Source organism: Macrobrachium nipponense, chromosome 2 (genome assembly GCF_015104395.2).
Source record: "Macrobrachium nipponense isolate FS-2020 chromosome 2, ASM1510439v2, whole genome shotgun sequence".
In the NCBI taxonomy this organism is placed as follows: domain Eukaryota; kingdom Metazoa; phylum Arthropoda; class Malacostraca; order Decapoda; family Palaemonidae; genus Macrobrachium; species Macrobrachium nipponense.
Genome location: NC_087201.1, coordinates 94,796,710 through 94,818,539, shown reverse-complemented (window position 1 = coordinate 94,818,539; position 21,830 = coordinate 94,796,710). Strand labels below are relative to the sequence as shown.

Below are 21,830 nucleotides of genomic sequence, written 5' to 3'. Positions count from 1 at the left end.
ACCAGACATTCTCCTTCAAGGTAGTTCCTTTCGGGCTCAACGCAGCACCCAGGGTGTTCACGAAGCTGGCGGAAGTAGTAGTGCAACAACTCAGGTCACAAGGGATTATGGTAGTAGCGTATCTCGACGATTGGTTGATCTGGGCTTCAACAGTCGAGGAATGCAACAAAGCTACACTGAAAGTGATTCAGTTCCTGGAATATCTAGGCTTCAAGATAAACAGGACCAAGTCAAGACTCACTCCAGAGTCAAACTTTCAGTGGCTGGGCATTCAATGGAATCTATCCTCCCATACTCTGTCGATTCCATCAACCAAAAGGAAAGAAATAGCGAAGTCAGTCAAGCAATTTCTAAGTCACAAACTGGCGTCAAGAAGGACTCAGGAAAGGATCCTGGGTTCACTCCAGTTTGCATCAGTGACGAACATCCTAATGAAAGCCAAACTGAAAGACCTAACCAGAATCTGGCGCTCACGAGCAAATGTCAGGTCCAGGGACAAATTATCCTCAGTCCCTCTGATTCTAAAGAAACCGACTTCGGCCGTGGGCGAAAGTCAAGAACTTGTCGGTGTCAGACCCTTCAGTTCCCTCCACCAGGGATCACCATCCACACAGACGCGTCTTTAAGCGGTTGGGGGAGGGTATTCCCAGTTCAAAAAGGTTCAAGGAACGTGGTCACCTCAGTTCCGTCAGTTCCATATAAAACGTACTGGAAGCAATGGCAGTGTTCTTGACTCTAAAAAGGTTACGTCCACCAAGGTACTACCCACATAAAGCTAGTCCTGGACAGCGCAGAGTGGTAGTACATTGTATAAAACAGAGGCGGCTCCAAGTCACGTCATCTAAATCATGTCATGGTAGCCATCTTCTCCCTGGCAGACAAGTTCAGTTGGCACCTCTCCTCCACTCATATAGCTGGAGTGAGAAACATCATAGCAGATGCTCTATCCCGATCAGTGCCCCTAGAGTCGGAATGGTCACTGGACAACAGTTCGTTCCAATGGATCCTTCAGAGAGTTCCATCTACAGGGGGTGATCCTCTTCGCATCTCAAGCGATAACCACAAAAACTCCCGTGTTATGTAGCCCCCAACCTGGACCCTCTGGCCTACGCCACGGACGCCCTGGCTCTAGACTGGAACAACTGGGAGAAGATTTATGTCTTTCCTCCAGTGAATCTTCTCATGAAAGTGTTAAACCAACTCAGGACATTCAAGGGTCAAGTGGCTCTAGTAGCCCCAGACTGGCCGAAGAGCAATTGGTATCCCCTAATTCTGGAACTGGGTCTTCGTCCTCTTCGGATCCCCAATCCCAGGCTCTCCCAGTCAGTACAAACGAAGACTGTGTTCGCTTCCTCAGGGATTCTCAAAACCCTAACTTTATGGATTCATGAAGTTTGCAGCGAAAAGAAATGCGAATATTGACCCTCAGAATATTCTCTTCTTGGAATCCGATAAAAGGGATTCAACTTTGAGACAGTATGATGCTGCTGTCAAAAAGTTAGCAATCTTCCTGAGAGAATCAGATATTAGAATCATGACAATTAATTCAGCTATATCCTTTTTCAGATCTCTATTTGAAAAAGGTTTAGCAGCTAGCACGATTACGACAAACAAGTCAGCCTTGAAAAAGATATTTCAATTTGGATTCAACATAGACTTGACGGATTCCTACTTCTCGTCTATTCCTAAGGCATGTGCTAGACTTAGACCTTCTGTAAGGCCTACGTCAGTATCATGGTTCTTAAACGATGTTCTAAAACTGGCTTCAGAAACCGATAATGACACATGCTCGTTTATAATGCTCTTAAGAAAAACTCTATTTTTATTAAGCTTGGCTTCAGGAGCAAGAATTTCAGAACTGTCGGCTTTATCAGAGATCCGATCATTCAATTCCTTCCCACGGGGGGAAGTCCTACTTTCTCCGGAACGTAGCTTTATAGCAAAGAATGAAGATCCTTTGATGAGGTGGGAACCTTGGAAGGTACTACCCCTTCCACAAGATGTATCTCTTTGCCCAGTTTCAGCCTTACGAGCCTTTCTGTCCAGGACCTCCTCATCCTCATCGGGTCCCCTCTTTAAGAGGGAAAAAGGTGGAACTTTATCCATTAAAGGCATCAGGCAACAAATCCTGTACTTCATTAAACAAGCCAATCCTGACTCTTTCCCGAAAGCACATGATGTCAGGGCAGTAGCCACCTCAATTAACTATTTCCAACATATGAACTTCGATGAGTTGAAAAAGTATACCGGATGGAAATCGCCGACAGTGTTCAAACGTCATTACCTTAAGTCCTTGGAAGCTCTGAAATTTTCAGCAGTAGCAGCGGGTAACATAGTTTCCCCTGACTCTAACTAATCTTTAGTAGAAGATCCAGTCCTCCTTTCTACCTGCCTCACCCAACAGTTCGTCTATTCCTGCCTTGTTCCTTTACAGTCACCTTGTGTCTTAGCTGCTTTTATGATGATGTAGTGTGTGTCCCTTATTTTTTTGCTAGGGACACTCACACGTGATTACGGATATTGATCTCATGGATGTTATCCCCTTATTTTTATGCTAGGGGATACATCTTAATTGTAATGGTTACGGGTTTTGTATATTAAGTCATATACATTCCTTTATATATTATTATTGTTGAGTTGTTTGTTCATTTGTTTATATTAATTGCTCTAGAATTTTTTGATACATAGTTTTACACAGATACCCTTTTGATACATGTAAGCCATTTTACCTCTGTATATATGTAAATTACCTTAAGTTAAGAAATATTATTAGAATTAAGTGTAATTTAAGCATATTTCTAATTTTGTATCACTGTGTATATGTATCTTTTTAGCAATTATATTCTTTTGATTTTATTTTATCTTTTATTTTGAGACCTATTTTATTAATTTTATTAATTTTATTAATTTTGTTTACAATCTTGTGCTATTTCTCTGGTACGATTTCGCGCAGCGACACGAGCTGAGCCCAGAAAAGGGATTTTGACGTAAGGAAAAATCTATTTCTGGGCGATTGGCTCGTGTCGCCAGCGAAATCCCGCCCTACCCATCCCTTCGCCCAAGATTGTCTGCTAACTTCAGGATGGCCACCAGAGGCGCAGCAGTCGGCAGCATGGGATGGAGTAGTAGTAGTACTTCGCTGCCGCCCACTCTGTGGGGTCGGCTCCCCTCTTGGAGGGTTTTGTAGTGGGAGATTTCTATTGGCATTTGGCTCGTGGTAGTGGTCTCACTCGCCATAGTGTTCATACCGACACCCTCTTGGAGGGTGAGCGAGTCAGTTATACTGACCTTTTTCTTTATTTATTTATTCTCTGGTATGTGTTAGTACATTTACCCTAGAAATAATAGATTAAAGGATATTTCGCTGGCGACACGAGCCAATCGCCCAGAAATAGATTTTTCCTTACGTCAAAATCCCTTTATTCCGTCCGCGCGCCGATTCTCGGCCGAAAATCTCGGAAACGTGTAGGTCACATTCTCCTAATATTTGTGCCTTTTCATATTACGCTTTTTTTAGAGGTTTATATATGGAAATGTGCACAAAAACGTGCACAATATAACAAAAAATATTGGAAGGTTGTAGCATTTATCATTTTTGAAATATTTGCATATAAAGTACGATAAGTACAAAAAAAACTACGATTGGTCAACTTTGACTCAACCGAAATGGTCAAAAAACGCATTTGTAACATAAAAATCTTACAGTCTAGTAATATTCAATCATTTATCTTCAATTTAAAACATATTGCAAGTCTCTAGAACAATATCTCGATTTATGGTGAATATTTGAAAAACATATTTTTATTCCGTCCGCGCGCCGATTCTTGGCCGAAAATCTCGGAAATGCGTAGGTCACATTCTCCTAATATTTGAGCCTTTTCATATTACGCTTTTTTTAGAGTTTTATATATGAAAATGTGTGCAAAAACATACACAATATAACAAAAATTATTGGAAGGTTGTAGCATTTCTCATTTTTTTTATATTTGCATATAAAAAAAATTTTAAACAAAAATTCGACATTCGGTCAACTTTAACTCGTTCAAAATGGTCAAAAATTGCATTTGTAAGCTAAAACTCTTACAGTATCGTAATATTCAATCATTTTCCTTTATTTTGAAACAAATTGCAAGTCTCTATAACAATATTTTGATTTATGGTGAATTTTTTAAAAAATTATTTTTTTACATCCGCGCGATACGAATTCATGCATCATTTTGTGATAATATTTTCTCTGTGTTGCTTTTATCGTTTTACAATGTGTTATATATCACAATGATCGCAATTTAGTGCACGTTACAACGAAAAAAAAAGTAACTTGTTACCTCTAACCGTTTGGCGCACAGCACGATTTGAATACAATTATATATGAAATTTCGTTTTTGCGCTATCATATATCGCATTATTTATATATGATAATGATAATTTTTTTCATTTCTGATGGTTGCATACTAAACTTCAAGCAATGACAAAAAAGGAGCCAAAAATGAACTCTCAATCTTGAAAACTAAGCGCGCTGTGATTTTTTGAAAAAAATATTTTTTCCGCTTCCGCGCTCACTCTCAAACCCCTCCGGCATACGGGAGTCATTTTTTTATTTACCGCTTCGGCGTTTAAGGGTTAATTACCAACCTCTAGCCGCCCCTCTGCTAATCCTGCGTTGGAGAAAGACTAAATGCGTCACGAGGTTCATACATGGTTGGTGACCACTCTCCGCCTTTTCTACGCTTGAGTTCCAGATGCCACAGATTCCTTGCATCATAATCTTTGATTGTTTTTAATCAGTTTCCAGCTGGTGCTAGAAGATTTATCCTGTTGTTAAGACCTCAGGTTTGTTAGCTATGAAAAATACAAATTGATTTAAAATGTGCCAGTTTTACAGTGAAACACTTTTCTACCAACCCATCAATCATCTTCTGGTGCCCTCCTCCCTTCCTTGAATTCTTTTGAGATGGAGGTTGGCACAGAGGAATGGTGTCTTCTTTGCCTTCAAAGCCAATGGAACACAAATTGGGCATGCATAGTGAGTCATGTCACCTAACAAGATCTATCAAGTTAGCACACATGAAGATCTTTCACACTGAGAAAGGCTATTGTAATAATAATGAGTTGTAGACAATTTTTATTACTGTAAAATATATCATTATACACCCATCCTTATATGCGAAAAAAAAACTTTTAAAAGTTTATTAAGTGTTGTATTTCTTGGTCATCCTTTTAGGAGTGTTTCAAGGAAGTATTGTTCTGTGTTGGCAAAAGCTTAGATAAATCTCCCATTGTAACTGTATATAACAACACAGTATAAAGTTAGATAAGTTCCCAGGTAAAAACAGTTGGGAAGTAGTAAATACATAGCATTACAGTGTAGTACCCGTCAGGTATGTTGTCAAATGCCATAACTAACCAAAGAATAAAATCAAACTGAGATTTTTTTCCAGCTCCATTATTCATGTACCACCTGCCTACGAAAAGATTCATCTTATTGAATTACAGCTGTTCAACATTAAGAAATTTTAATTCTTGGTCACATTTTATGTGTATAATTGAAAGATAGTTAACCCTTAATGGACGGACCTCCTCATGTGAATAGCAATACTAACAGGTTTGGGTGGTGGACGGACCCGCTCATGGTGAGCATCAATGTTATGGCCATCGTTTTTGGGGAATCAGGCGGGGAAGAGGTGCCATTACTTCTATAGCCTAGAAATTCACTAATGGCAACTTTTGTAATAGCTAAGATCAAGGAAACAGATGGCTCAGGGGTTAGTTGTTATCTTGACACTAAAGGGAGATGTACTGTCTCTCTCACATGACATCTTTTCATAAATTTGCTCATAAATATATCAAGGGGTTGCTGTTGGTTTTAGTTCTTATCTTTTATGATAGTATGTCAGTTATAATTGTAATTTTGCAAAGAAATATTAGAAATGACATGTATATGTAATCCCAAAAAGTTACTGCATCTTCCATCTCAGTAAATTTACATCAATATTTTACAATAAATATATTCAGAATTTGTTACTTATTTCAGTTCTTATCTGGTTTGATGTTGTATGAGCTGTAATTAAAATTTTACAGAGTGAATAAATTTTTTTATTTGAAAAAACATGTATAACTTCATAGAATTCACAATTGTCTTGTAAAGGAGACCCCACAAGTGGTTGTAGATACATAGTTATTTTCAACTTCTCTTTGAAGGAAGAGAACATTTTTAGAATTTTTTCTTACACTTCGTCCATTTGCATATCTAACTCTTTCCATTGATGTGTTTTTTTCTTAAATTGGCCAACCTCAAAGTTAACCAACTTGGGGTGCTGCATATTGATTTTTTAGATTGGCTCTTAAGAGTTAAATTGCAAATCATGATCCTTTCACTATAAATATTTATAAACCTCAAAGTTAAACAGCTTGGGGTGCTGCATATTGATTTTTTAGATTGGCTCTTAAGAGTTAAATTGCAAATCATGATCCTTTCACTATAAATATTTCTGGGCTCAGCTCGTGTCGGCCTATGAAAGTATCCTTAATATCATTCTTTCTAGGTAAAATTAGCCTAAAATTACCAGAGAAAAACAAAATTAAGAAAATGTCAGTAAAACTGACTCGCTCACTCTTAAAAAGAAGTGTCGGTATGATATAGGGGCGAGTGTGGAACACTACCACGAGACAAACACCAATTAGAACTTCCCTATCAGAATCCCCCCAAGAGAGAGCCGATACCAACGGGCGATGCAGCCTCTACTACTACTACTAGGGGACGCCACGGACAGCAGCGCCCCTAGCGGTCATCCTTAATTTTTAGCACCAGCGACAAGTCGCCATTTTCTTGTGCTCCTATTTTCTGGATATTATTCGTATCTATCTACGATGGAACGCTCTGCGATTGCCACGGCTAAGTTAAGTAACTCATAAGTAACATTTTACCGTATTTTTGTCTTCCGGGTACCAGTATTTTCCTCTTAATAGGTCATATACGGTTCCCCGGTTGTCTCGTGGCGGCCATGCCGCCTCGTAAGAATTCCCGGTCCTCCATACTGGGACTTCTTATACTTATGGGCTTACTTTATCACATTCATTGTTTTACATCGAGTTTTAGCTAGTTCAGCCCTCCTACCATTCTCTTAGCTTGGTATTTAGGGCTATTTTTGTTATTTCCGGCCCAGCATCCCGGCTCTTGCTCTACATCGGCTATCGCTGGCTCCGAGTAGGCTCCTGTTTCTTGGAACAGTCTGCCTCCTCCTGGGCTTCTTTCTCTTTTACTAAAAGTGTCTCTTCCACCTTTCGATGTATTTTTATTATTATTTAGGGTGTTAGGCTAGCCTAGGTGCTTGTTCCATGTATTGGTACAGCTTGGTTCACGTGGCCCTACCACGGTTGTGTTGCTCGCGGCCTAGGCCACTTGCGGTCACGTGTTCCATAGCACCTTACCCTGCCCCTTCCCTCCCTCTCTGATATAGGGAGGAGCTGGGGGACCCCTTGGTTGTTATGACAACCTCATCGCCTTCTCTCACACTCTCGGAGGTGTCCAGGGGGTCCCCCCAGCGGGGGGTATAGGGCGACCACTGTGAGGTACCGGGTCTCCATGCGGTAGTTGGTGAGGCGGGGAGGAGTAGGCCATCCCTCCCCCCTTTTCTCGCTCCCGCCGTGTTTCGCCGGGACCTTCCTCCCCCCATCCCCAGTTGCTCAGCCACCTCACGATACGTAAGGAGCCTTCCGTCGCAGCCGGGGCACCTTTGGTTATAGGTTATTGGCTCCGCTAGCGGGCAGGGTGGGTTCTACGAGTGGTCGGTTGCTTGCCTACTATATCCTTATATCTCTCCCCCGCTATCGGAAGGGAGCTTTCCCTTACCTACGCACTCTTCTAGTAGACGGGCGGAGAGAAGTTGTTTTATTTTGTTATTTTAAGGATATATACCCTAATTATAAGATATTTTACAATGAATTGTGTGTTATTATATTATTTTATCACCATCCCCGCCATTTTCCGTCGTGGTTTCCATTACCACCACTCCTAGTTGGTTGATTCTTGTGCTTCCGCCATTGGCGGAGCCATAGCCTATCTTCCAACCTGGTTACCACACGTATTTTGGCGGGGCTCTGGTTTTATCTAACTTTATCGCTCCGGCACTAGCGGAGCATATGTTAGGCTGTAAGTGTTTACTTGGTACTCATGTACTTTTTCACTTACAGGCTACCAACTGCCAGGTCCCAGCCTGTAATGCGACGCTCTACGACCCCTGTGGACATGACGAGTGCAGGTCTCACGCCCCGTGTGCCACGTCGTTCAATGAGTCGATTGTCTGGCACCCCGAAGCCTGCGCTATATGCTACGACCTGGTCGGTCAGCTGGGAGATGGGGTAAGTCCATTATAGGCTTACTTATGATTTTACTAACAACTTCTAGTCGTAAGTTTGTTAACCCCGTTCCACAATTGGCAGCTAATCTCACCTTTCTTTCAGGCTAGCGGTGTGAGGGAAGTCGCCCTCGCCACCCTGAAAGCGTGGGTGGGCGGCTTTGGGAAAAACGCCGCCAAGGGCCAGCCCTACATTTTGGATAGGAAGCTGGCCATCCAGATCTTCCCCGCGGGCAAGTCGACGGGTTACGTCGACCCCTTGTCCGCTGCCCCACTGATAGCCTCCATCCAGCAAGACCTCCAGCAATCGTTTGGGGTCGTAGCCTCCCAGGAGTCGGTTCCGGACGTCGCTGCCCTGGACCTGAACCTTGAGCCAATGGCGGTAGTTAGCGAGGATTTGTTGGTTGAGGTAGGTTTGTCGGGCGCCCAAGGTCTTTCCTTGGGCGCTCCTGGATCTTCTCCTGTCCCCTCTTCTTCCGCTTCTTTCCAAGGCTTTCCGGGATCCGAGATCCCTATTCGCCCTCCCGCTCTCTCTGTACCTCCTAAGGAGAAGGGAAAGAGAGAACCGAAGACCTTGTCTAAGTCGACTTCTAGGAAGTCGTCTTCGTCTTCTTCGGTTAGGAAGTCGTCGACTTCCTATGCCGATGCGGTGAAGGCAAAGCCGGGTTCTTCCCAGTCGAAGAGCTCCAGAAGCAAGGCTTCGAAGGAGAAGGCTCGCGCTACCACCGAGTTACTGCCTTCTCCCGCCTCCGCTGCCTCCTCTCCGGCTATGCCGGCAGGGGTAGCAAGCACCAGTACCTGCGTTCCCTCTACTGTCTCACCAGGAGTGATGGAACAGGTGGGGGTGCTAGTAGGTTCCCAAATCTCCGCATTGGGAACGCGTTTCGAGCAGATGTTCGCGCAATTATCGAACAGTCTGTCTCAAACTGGACAGTCAATCCAGGACCTCTCTAATAGAATGAGAGAGAATGAGGACCGAGTGGCTGGGCTAGCTCAGGTTCCTCCCCCAGTCTCCCCTGCATCTAGCACGGGGATTCTTCAACTTCCACCTTATGACTCCTTGCCAGCTTTCTCTATGGAGAACCCATGGAGAGTAGCTGCCTACGCTCCATTTAAGGATGGGATGATTTCTATCCCGGAGTTTGGTACTCGAAGGATTGAGGACTTCGAGTTCTACCCTCCGGGTCTGACGCAGCCTTTCATGGGGTATGCTAGGCTGACGCCAACGGCTCTCACGAGAGAAGACAAAATCTCGAAGGAGTCAGTTCTTTACAGTAGAGATCACGCCCAGCGGGAATGGGTTCACTGCCTGAGACTGGGAGTGTACTAACACTAGACTCCAGGCCTACAAGAGTCCCCTTCACTATTTTCGCGACGGAAGAGGAGGTCTCTCTTCCGTTCGCCACGAAATTGGTGGAGAAGTCTCTTCAGGCAGTCCTCAAGGATGAGCCCATTCCACAGTTGAGGGAGTCGGAGTCTACTTCTCCACTCTTCCCCGCCTTCGGAGAGTTGTGGGAAAACCTGCCAGCTACATTCACGCTGGGTAAACTCAAGCCGGACTGCGCCATGGACCAGTTCGGTGAGAAATTACCTAGGCTGCCGGATTCCCTAATCCAGGCAGAGTTCGATGCGCGAACTAGGTTTGGCAGGTCCCTCAATTCTCTCATCGTTACAGAGATGGCTGCTCTTTCCTACGCTACGGAACCGCTGTTCAAGATTCTGGCGAAATCTCAGTTTCAGACGGTTCTGTCGGACGCTTTTGACTTCTTCCAGGCTAGGAGGAACTGCCGGAAGCATGTCCTACAAGAGTGCACAATCAGGCATGAGCCTAATAGACTCTTGGCTGCAAGCATGTGGGGAGCGGATCTCTTCCCAGAGTCCGCAGTGAACGAGGTCCACCACGAAGCTGCTAGACTCACCAGAGCCTTAGAGCTAGGTGGGGTATTTCCTCTAAGAGGAAACAGGAATCCGTTCCCACTGCTGGCAAGAAACCAAAGAAGGCTGGTAAGAGGTTCCAGCCTTATAAGAAACTCCAACATCAGCAGCAATTTGTGCAGGCAGTCCCAGTTACCCAACAGGGACAACCTTCCACCTCTAAACAGAACCAACCTTTCCTCCTGGTGCCCCAGCAATCTCAACCTTCCACTTCCTACGCTATCTCGCCGGCCTTTAACCCTGCTTATGAGGCTCAAGGCTACTCTCAACCGAGAGGTAGGGCGAGAGGTTACTTTCGTCAGCGTGGCGCAGGAAGGGGCACGAGGAGTAGACAGTTCAGAGGAGGGCGTGGTGGCCAACCCGCCCATCAGCAATGAGGCTCCCCAGGTAGGAGGGAGGCTGTTCCTCTTCCGCCACAGGTGGGGGTTCAGCAATTGGGCACAGAGCATAGTGTCCAAAGGATTAGGCTGGAGTTGGATCAAAGATCCCCCTCCAATCAAATCATTTCATCAGGCAACCGTCAAAGGAATGATAGATTACGCCCCGAAGAACTCCTTCAGAAAGGAGCTATTGCGAGAGTCAAACATCTAAAATTTCAAGGGCGCTTATTCAGCGTGCCAAAGAAAGGCTCAACAAAAAGAAGGGTAATCTTAGACTTGTCAAAGCTAAACTCTTTCATTCGCTGCGACAAGTTCAAGATGCTTACCCTCTCGCAAGTAAGGACCTTACTTCCGCGTGGAGCCGTCACATGCTCCATCGATCTTACAGACGCATACTATCATATCCCTATAGCCAGGCACTTCCGCCCATTCCTAGGATTCAGGCTAGGAAATCAAACATTCTCATTCAAAGTGATGCCCTTCGGTCTGAATGTAGCCCCCAGGGTATTCACAAAAATAGCAGAAGTGGTTGTTCAACAATTGAGAGCTCAGGGAATCATGGTAGCAGCATACCTCGACGATTGGTTGATCTGGGCACCAACAGTCGAGGAATGTCTCAAAGCCACCAAAAAGGTAGTTCACTTTCTGGAACATCTGGGGTTTCAGATAAACAAAACGAAATCCAGACTTACTCCGGAATCTCGTTTTCAGTGGCTAGGAATCCAATGGGATTTGTCTTCCCACAATCTGTCAATTCCGGTGGCCAAACGGAAGGAAATAGCAAAATCTGTCAGACAATTTCTCAAATGCAAGCAAACGTCAAGAAGAAACCAGGAGAGAATCCTAGGGTCTCTTCAGTTTGCTTCGGTAACAGATATCCTTCTGAAAGCAAGGCTGAAAGATATAAATCGAATTTGGCGGTCAAGAGCAAACTCCAAATATCGAGACAGGTTGTCAGTAATCCCACAGATCCTCCGCAACCAACTACGGCCTTGGTCAAAAGGAAAGAACTTAGCCAAGAAGGTACCCCTTCAATATCCCCTCCCAGTGCTAACCATTCACACGGATGCATCCCTGTCCGGGTGGGGGGGATACTCTCAGTTCAAACAAGTTCAGGGGACTTGGTCAGTTCAATTTCGCCAACTCCACATAAACGTGTTGGAAGCAATGGCAGTATTTCTTACTCTGAAGAGACTGCTTCCCCCGAAGAAGTCTCATCTAAGGCTAGTTTTGGACAGTGCAAGTGGTAGTTCATTGCATCAACAGAGGAGGGTCCAAATCCAAGCATGTGAACCATGTCATGATAGCCATCTTTGCATTAGCAAACAAACACAAATGGCATCTGTCTGCCACTCACCTGGCAGGAGTAAGAAATGTGATAGCAGACGCCCTGTCCCGGTCAGTTCCTCTGGAATCAGAGTGGTCTCTGGACGTCGGGTCATTCCAGTGGGTAAGCCGGAGAGTCCCAGGTCTCCAAGTGGATCTCTTCGCCTCACAAGCGAACCACAAGCTCCCTTGCTATGTGGCCCCCAACCTGGACCCTCTGGCTTATGCCACGGACCGCCCTCGCCACTGGTCGTTAGATTGGAATCAGTGGAGGAGGATTTATATTTTTCCTCCAGTGAATCTTCTCTTGAAAGTCCTAGACAAACTAAGGTCTTTCAGAGGGATAGTAGCTCTGATTGCACCGGACTGGCCCAAGAGCAACTGGTATCCTCTTCTTTTGGAATTGGGTCTCCGACCTCAACGGATCCCCAATCCCAAACTGTCACAATCAGTACAAATGAGGACTGTGTTCGCTTCCTCAAGAACTCTCCAGACCCTAACTTTATGGACTTCATGAAGTTTGCGGCTAATAAAGATGCTGACATTGATCCACAGAATATTCTCTTCCTAGAATCAGATAAGAGAGAGTCAACCATTAGACAATATGACTCAGCTGTTAAAAAATTAGCATCTTTCTTGAGAGAATCGAGCACTACAACCATGACAGTTAATTTGGCTATATCCTTTTCAGATCCTTGTTTGAAAAAAGGTTTTTAGCAGCTAGCACGATTACCACTCACAAATCGGCTTTGAAGAAAATCTTTCAAGTAGGTTTTCAGGATAGATTTGACTGAATCTTATTTCACATCTATCCCTAAAGCCTGTGCTAGACTTAGACCTTCTCAGAGGCCTACTACAGTTTCATGGTTCTTAAATGATGTCCTCAAACTAGCTTCAGATACTGACAACTCATCTTGTACATTCATAATGCTCCTGAGGAAGACATTATTCTTATTAAGCCTAGCCTCAGGAGCTAGAATTTCAGAACTGTCGGCTCTATCCAGGGATGCGGGTCATGTGGAATCCTCCCATCAGGAGAAGTTCTACTTGCTCCGGATCGTAGCTTTTTAGCCAAAAATGAAGACCCTCTTGCAAGGTGGGCTCCTTGGAAGGTTATCCCACTTCCACAGGATCCTACTCTCTGCCCAGTATCAACTCTTAGAGCCTTTCTATCTCGTACTTCTTCTAGATCCTCAGGCGCTCTCTTTATGAGAGAAAAAGGTGGTACTTTATCAGTTAAAGGCATTAGACAGCAAATCCTTTACTTCATTAAACAAGCCAACCCTGAGTCATTCCCAAAAGCACATGATATCAGGGGAGTAGCCACCTCAATTAATTATTTCCAACATATGAACTTTGAGGATCTTAGAAAGTATACTGGATGGAAATCCCCGACAGTCTTTAAACGGCATTATTTAAAGTCCTTGGAATCTTTAAAGTTTTCAGCAGTAGCAGCGGGAAACATAGTTTCCCCTGATACTGTTTAGTAGTTGTAGTATTGATCCAGGTCTCCTTTCTACCTACTTCAACCAACATGCCTCAACCTATTGTCAGGCTACTCAACATCATAGCCTTAGCCGTTGTATCATAATAGTGGATTGTCCCTTATTTTTTGCTAGGGACACCCACCTTTGTACTGATATGTACTTCAGTGTACCTACCCTTATTTTTATGCTAGGGTAGGACACAGTGTGTTGGTATATTCACCATTTTGTGTTTATGATGAACTTCAGTCACAATGTGTTTGCATATATTTTGAATAATTGTATTAATGATGGATTGCAGTGTACCTACCCTTATTTTTGTGCTAGGGTAGGACACATTTATGTATATATTTTATAATTTTGTATTCTAGTTAAGTAAATCCCAAATTTGTCTCATTTTACATGCATCTCTGTAATTTTATTTATTTACCATTTAAGTACTTTAAGTTTACTAACATTCTATTATTTTACTGTTATAATAAGTTAGTTTAAGTGCTTAAATTGTATGCTGTAATGGATTTACTTATATTATATCCATTATTTTAATCTGTTTTTCATTGTTTCCTTTTCCATCTTGTCTGTTTCTCTGGTACTCTTTCATAGGCCGACACGAGCTGAGCCCAGAAAAGGGATTTTGACGAAGGAAAAATCTATTTCTGGGTGATTGGCTCGTGTCGCCCTATGAAACCCCCCCTTATGGTTTGTTTTCCCCCCCTTGCAGGACAAGATGTATTTAACTGTTTTAATTAAGGATGACCGCTAGGGGCGCTGCTGTCCGTGGCGTCCCCTAGTAGTAGTAGTAGAGGCTGCATCGCCCGTTGGTATCGGCTCTCTCTTGGGGGGATTCTGATAGGGAAGTTCTAATTGGTGTTTGTCTCGTGGTAGTGTTCCACACTCGCCCCTATATCATACCGACACTTCTTTTTAAGAGTGAGCGAGTCAGTTTTACTGACATTTTCTTAATTTTGTTTTTCTCTGGTAATTTTAGGCTAATTTTACCTAGAAAGAATGATATTAAGGATACTTTCATAGGGCGACACGAGCCAATCACCCAGAAATAGATTTTTCCTTCGTCAAAATCCCTTTTATAAACCTCAAAGTTAAACAGCTTGGGGTGCTGCATATTGATTTTTTAGATTGGCTCTTAAGAGTTAAATTGCAAATCATGATCCTTTCACTATAAATATTTATAAACCTCAAAGTTAAACAGCTTGGGGTGCTGCATATTGATTTTTTAGATTGGCTCTTAAGAGTTAAATTGCAAATCATGATCCTTTCACTATAAATATTTATAAACCTCAAAGTTAAACAGCTTGGGATGCTGCATATTGATTTTTTAGATCGGCTCTTAAGGGTTAAATTGCAAATCATGATCCTTTCACTATAAATGTTTATAAAGTGATGATAAGGAAATTAAATTGATACAGTGGTACCTCGAGATACGAAATTAATCCGTTCTGAGGCGGCCTTCGTATTATGAGTTTTTCGTATCTTGGAACATATTTTACATGTAAAATGGCTAATCCGTTCCAAGCCCTCCAAAAACACCCCAGTAAATTATATTTCCAGGCCTAAAACACATGTTCTAGGGTTACAACGCCGATCCGACGGAAGAAATAGGACTCCAAAAAGGCAAAATACTGTACATACTTGAGTAATATTCAACTGCATGTAATGTTCAACCCCATTTTTACTGCATATATTAGGACTTTAGCATATGTCCCTTAGCAATAAGCCTAGCCTATGTTAGCGGTTGCTACTGTAGCCTAGTCTATGATTCTGACATCTAAACCTAAGAGCTAAAAGCTTAGAATATGCCAATAAAATGTATAAATAATCAGTATGTACTCATTTCAAATAATTATTATTTAATCATTAACTATAATACACAAACAAACAAAAAACAAACCTTCCAATCGATTGTTTACATTCAGCTCTTACCCGTCTTATGAGTATCGAACGAGCGCCAAGCAATCATTTTTCCTAGCACACAGTAAGCCATAAATTGTCATTAGTATCTCTCTTCAACTAATGAAACTACCAAACAGTATAATAACCATTCATTTCTATTCTTTATTATATCTTTACCTAATGGAGATACCGAGTTACTGACAGCTATAATGAAACATATGTATACGTAACGTAATAATAAAACAAGAAGAATTCTAAAAAATACGTACTATTTGTTGGCAGTCTGATTTATTTTATAGTTTATGATATCTAATTCACAATTTTTTTATTAAATGTATTGCATGTACTCATTTCAAATAATTATTAAGTAACCATTAACTATAATAAACAAACAAAAAAAAGCTTCCAAATTTCTGTTTACATCCAGCACTTACGAGTATCGAACGATCGACAAGCAATCACTTTACACAGAAGCCATAAATTTTCATTATCTCTCTTCAACTACTGAAACTACCAAACAGTATAATAACCATTCATTTCTATTCTCTATTCTATCTTTACCTAATGTTTTTTTTTATTAAATGTATTGCATGAATAAGTTTTTCAATTTACAGCATCCTTTTACCAATAGAATACTTAAAGCACAAGGGGTAGATGCTGACCAATAGGAGAGCAGGACCTTATGGGGTGACTAGCATCAGGAACCAATGGGAGAGCGGGAGGATGGTGGCGAGTTTACTCAGTTGGCGGCACGGAAGTTTTAAAATTGTTCTCGGTGGTCTGGGCGAATCTCAGGACTTTACAGCAACAACCTTTCGTATCTTGAAAACTCTTCGTATGTAGAGCTGTAAAATTTTTTGTATTTGCTTTCGTATCTCGAGTTTTTCGTAAGTTGAGCCTTTCGTATCTTGAGGTACTACTGTATTAGAATCGAACATATAAATTTGTTCTTAGTATACAGTGTAGTTCAAATTCATTATTTTAAAGAATAGGTTGTTCTTCCAATATTAAAAGTTTTGGGTAGAAATCTCAATTATGAGGGCACAAGTAGTGATCTTTAAGGTCCACATCAGTATATTATTGTGGACCTTAAAGAGCAATAAAAGTTTTCTTGTTACAGCGTTTTTGTCCCAGTTATGATAATAAATAAGAGTGTTAGTTTCTTAGAACTTTATGCATTTGCCAAAAAGCAAGCATGTAGGTATAAAGTGGTAAATATTATTGGCAAAAAGGAGTGTTCCTTTGGTTTATCTTTGCTACAATATAGTGTTTCTTGTAAAGAACACTCCAGGACAGGTGTCCAATCCATAATTTATTTTAGAAAGTAAAATTTGTACTCCTCTATACTAAGTATACCTGAATAAAAATAAGTTAAACCACTCTCTTACTGTTACAGTATTGTCAGTGTGAGAGACTTAACTTTTGAGCTGCCCAGGTTGGAGTGCAGCATGGGCATAAGTAGAATAATGGAGTGAGAACTCGTAGTATTTGTCTTTAGAACTTCAGCTACACATACCAAACACTTTTTACTCTGGAATGGAACAGTTAAGAACACTCTACATAAAAAAATTCACAATTAAAATCATAATACATACTTTAATAATGTTTAAGAAACCTTCCAACCAACACTGTATTATATTACGAACACAGAGTAAGTTACTGTATTCTAGTTTTCCTTTCAATCTGATTCTGCCTGAAATTCTTTCATATTTTCTTTCTTTTTTATAGTATACAGTATTATAGTACAGAATATAATCACCTGAAATGTAATAAATGAGCTTTATGAACTATATCCTACCTTGAATGGTGATTGATGTTGTTCAGCAAAGAGCTAGTCTCAGCATTGATTGGATATTGTGCTTAGCATTCGTGAAAAAGCAAGAACAATGCGCTGATAAAGGAAAAAGCCACAGTGGACTTTATACCTTTATGAATTAATAGTCTCACAATTACAGATTATCCATTATTTTCATTGAATGTTTCAGGTGTCCTTACTCTTGAAGGTGGAGTACGCCAGAGTGTTATCTTAGATGTTATGCCCTTAACAGGGGGATTCCTACCACTGCCATCTGTGCGCCTTTCAAAGTACATTCCAGCTGATAGCAGACAGCCAGCCCCCAGAGGTATGTAAGCTTTAATAAAAGTTGAAGTTCCAGATTGTCCTTGGGGAGGACAATCTGGAACTAACTCAAGAGTCTTTTGCAGCCTACCATTCACCCACTCCTTTGGATCTCTTCCTTCTTCTTTGTCCAACTTCAACTTTTTCTTGCTCCAGTTTTACCCGTTGATGTAAATGTTGGTTTTGTACTTAAATATTTAATTCTAATTTTGAAAAATAATTTTTTTAGTAGTGTTTTAGCCATTTAACTGGCTCTTTGAAAAGGAAATTTTCATCTGTACTCTATGTACACCCACTAAAAATGTTTTTCATCATACTTCAAAACTTTTTGAAGAACAACTTATGATAGTGAAATCTGGGGCTATTTTGCAACTCCAATGTGAGTGGTTGAAACAACTCAGACACTACTGGTGCATCAGAGAAATTACCTGGAGTTTCCTTTCAACCGATTATTTTTCAATATTGTCATACTTTATGTGATTAAAGGATGTTACTATAATACTTCAAAGGTCATCACTGTTCTTATGTTTTAATAGTATTTTCATCTCCCAAGGTCATCAAAACATAAGTATTTTCATCTCCCAAGGTCATCACTATCTTTGTTTTATCTCCTCCAAATGTGTGAATTTTTTAGACATCAGCATACTACTATTATAAGTTGAACTATCAACCCTAGCAACATCAACAGTTACAACTTTTGTAAAGATTTGCAGGCTTATCATTATGAATCTGATTTTTCAAAGATGGTATTTGAATGACTAATGTTTTGTACACATATTGTGTACTAGTAAAAACCATTAATATATAAATATATATATATATATATACAATATATTTATATATATAAAATATAATAGAATATGATTTTATTTAATAATGTTATAATATTGTGGTTATATAATGTATATATATATATATAATTCATATATATATATCATATGAATCTGATTTTTCAAAGATGGTATTTGAATGACTAATGTTTTGACACATATTGTGTAATAGACTAAAACGAGAATAATATATATAATATATATATATATAGATAATATTATAATATAGATATATTATATAAATATATGTGTATATATGTTATGTATGCTATGTATATGTATATATAGATATAATATTATATATATATATATATACTATTATGTATATTAGATATATATTATATAGTAATATTATAACATATATATAGTTAAATATATATATATTATATATATATAGAGATAGAAGAGAGGATAATACGATTATATTATATATAGAAGAATATAGAGATATAATATATATGTATATAGAGATATAGATAGATATGCTATATATATATATATAAGATATATATATACAGATATATATATCGATAGGAGATATATAGATAGACTATGGATAGTATATATATATATAGAATAGATATATCAGATATAGTATAGATATAGATATATGAGTAGATATATATAGATGTTATATATATATATATATAGGAAGATAGTATAGATATAGTATTAGATATATATATAATAGATATATATATATATATATATATAGATATATATATATATATATATATATATATATATATAGTATATATTATATAATATATATATAGTAATATATATATATATATATATATATATATATATCATATAATATATATATATATATATATATATATATACAGTGGACCCCCCCTATTCGCGTTCTCCACCATTCGCGGATTATATTATATATATATATATATATATATATATATATATATATATATATATATATATATATATATATATATATATATATATATATACACAGTGGACCCCCCGTATTCGCGTTCTCCAGATTCGCGGGCTCACACATTCGCGGATTTCTCTCGGGAACGTTTCCCGGCATTATTCGCCGAAAATTCGCGCACTCGCGGTATTTTTCTATGATAAATATCCACAAATTCCTGTTTTTTTTATGAATTTCATCATAAAATGCACTTTTTGTGATAAAACTATTAAAAAAACCATGTATGAAAATTTTTAGAGGTTGGTTTTCTTTAGTTTTAACTAACAAAATAGGCTGTTTTTTAGCATTTTTGTAGGGGTTCCAAACATTCGCGGGTTCTAACTATTCATGGGGGGGGTCTGGTACGCGTCCCCTGCGAATACGGGGGGACCACTGTATATATATATATATATATATATATATATATATATATATATATATATATATATATATATATATATATATATATATATATATATACACACACACACACACACACACACACACACACACACATATGCAGTGGTCCCTCTGTATTCACTGGGGATGTGTACTAGACCCCCCCGTGAATAGTTAGAACTTGCAAATAGTTGGAACCCCTATAGAAATGCTGAAAAGAGCCTATTTTGTTAGTTAAAACTCAAGAAAAACCCACAAAAAATGTTTATACTTGGTTTTTTTAATAGTTTTATCACAAAAAGTGCATTTTATGATGAAATTGATAAAAAAAAAACCAGGAATTTGTGGATATGTCTCATAGAAAAATACCGCAAATATGCAAATTTTCAGCGAATAATGGAGGGAAACGTTCCCAAGAGAAATCCGCGAATGTGCGAGTCCATGAATCCGGAGAACGCGAATACGGGGAGTCCACTGTAACCCCCGTATTCCCGTTCTCCGAATTTGCGGACTCACACATTCATGGATTTCTCTCGGGAACATTTCCCCGCATTATTCGCGAAAAATTCACCTATTCGCTGTATTTTTCTATGAGAAATGTCCAGAAATTCCTGGTTTTTAAATATGTAACTGACCTGGCAGTTATATACATAGCTATATTCTCTGACGTCAGGACAGATTTTTAAAACTCGCGGCAATCGCTGACAGTTGGTCAGGTGATCGTTACCTGTACGCCCTCTAGATAGTTACCTGGAAACCTCAGATTTTCTCTGTCGCCCGAGCCGGCAACATTACCGTTGTTGGCTCTTCGGTAAGATTTTCGCTGCTCGCTAGAGTATTTCATCTTTTGGTGAAGTATTGTTTTGGCTTCGCTGTTATTGACTTGGATTGAATTAGGATATTGTTTTGGTTTACTCAATTAACGATGTCGGACTCTGGAGTTGTTTATCGAGTCTGCAGTAAGGGGGGGTGCAGAGTTAGACTTTCAAAATCTTCTCTTGATCCCCTCACACTTTGTGTGAATTGTAGAGGTCGTATTCGCACGATTGAGAATAGATGTGAGGAGTGCATGATTTTGAATGATAAAGAATGGAAGGAGTTGGACAGGTATGTCCGTAAACTTGAAAGAGATAGGGTTAGAAGAACTAAGAGTTCCCTTTCCAGTTCATCTATTAGTCAGGAAGTAGTAGACAACCCCATAGTGCCTATAGTGCCTCCTGTTCCTTCTGAATGTCCCTTAGTAGAGATAGCAGCTCCCGAACCTGTCATCGAGTCGGGGGCAAAAGACTCGGGTATTGCAGGTATTCAAGCCGTACTTGAGAAAATAGGGCAGTAAATTGCCTCTCTAACTGAGCAAGGCAATCGCACCTGGACAATTGTAAGTGCTTTGAGTGCGGGTACAAAAGTCAGTGTCAGTGACAAAACTGTTAGTGTCAGTGTAGTGGAGGGTGCGTCCGATCGGTCCTGTCGCACTCCTAGACCTAGACCTCCTACAAGCTCCCGAACCCATGGGAGACGTAAAGTCGAAGGGAAGCAAGAGGCTCTGGTATCCGGTCGGGCGTGCCCTCGAGCAAACCTGTTGACGCCTCCCAGGTTGCTTCAGACAGCCATAGAAAAGGCGTGTCAAGTGTTTTTGGTTCGTCATCCGGCGACGTCTCCCCTTGTCGAGGTTGGCGGAGCTCCACGTCTTCTCGTCCTCTCATGAGGAAGTTACCTCGAGGTGATGCGGTCGCGTCTGATAAGCAACTTCCGAGCTGCAGTCACTGGAGTTCTCCGGAGAGGTTTTCATCATCGGAAGCTTCCCCAACTAAACAGAGCAAGGTAGTAAGGACTCCCGCCTCTCCTGCTGCTCACACTCCCAAGCTTGATAGCTTAGATTACAGCTTAGCAGCTCCATCGCTGCACGCTCCTCATCCGCCTTCTGCTTGGGAGGAATCGCCAAACGAGTTTCCTGCAAAGCGTCCACAGGAATCCTTAGCTGATTTTGCTCCGCCGGTTAGAGATCGTGTGGACGAATCGGACGCGACATCTTCGTCCTCTACCAAGGATATGCTGCAAGGAATGCAGCGGCAGCTGTCAGCACTGATGGGAAGGCTGCAAGAACCGAATGTCAGCATGACGCTCCGGGACGTATGGAGACTTCGCTGAGCGTCAGCAG

General features: G+C 40.6%; 1 protein-coding gene across 1 annotated transcript in view; it reads left to right on the top strand.

The window, feature by feature from the left end:
• The window catches only part of LOC135221255 (trafficking protein particle complex subunit 10-like), a 432,269-nt gene that overhangs the window by 387,579 nt on the left and 22,860 nt on the right, over window positions 1–21,830 (top strand). Inside the window, 1 exon segment of the mRNA XM_064259071.1 lies at window positions 17,376–17,513. Within this exon segment, the coding sequence (XP_064115141.1) occupies window positions 17,376–17,513 (138 nt within the window).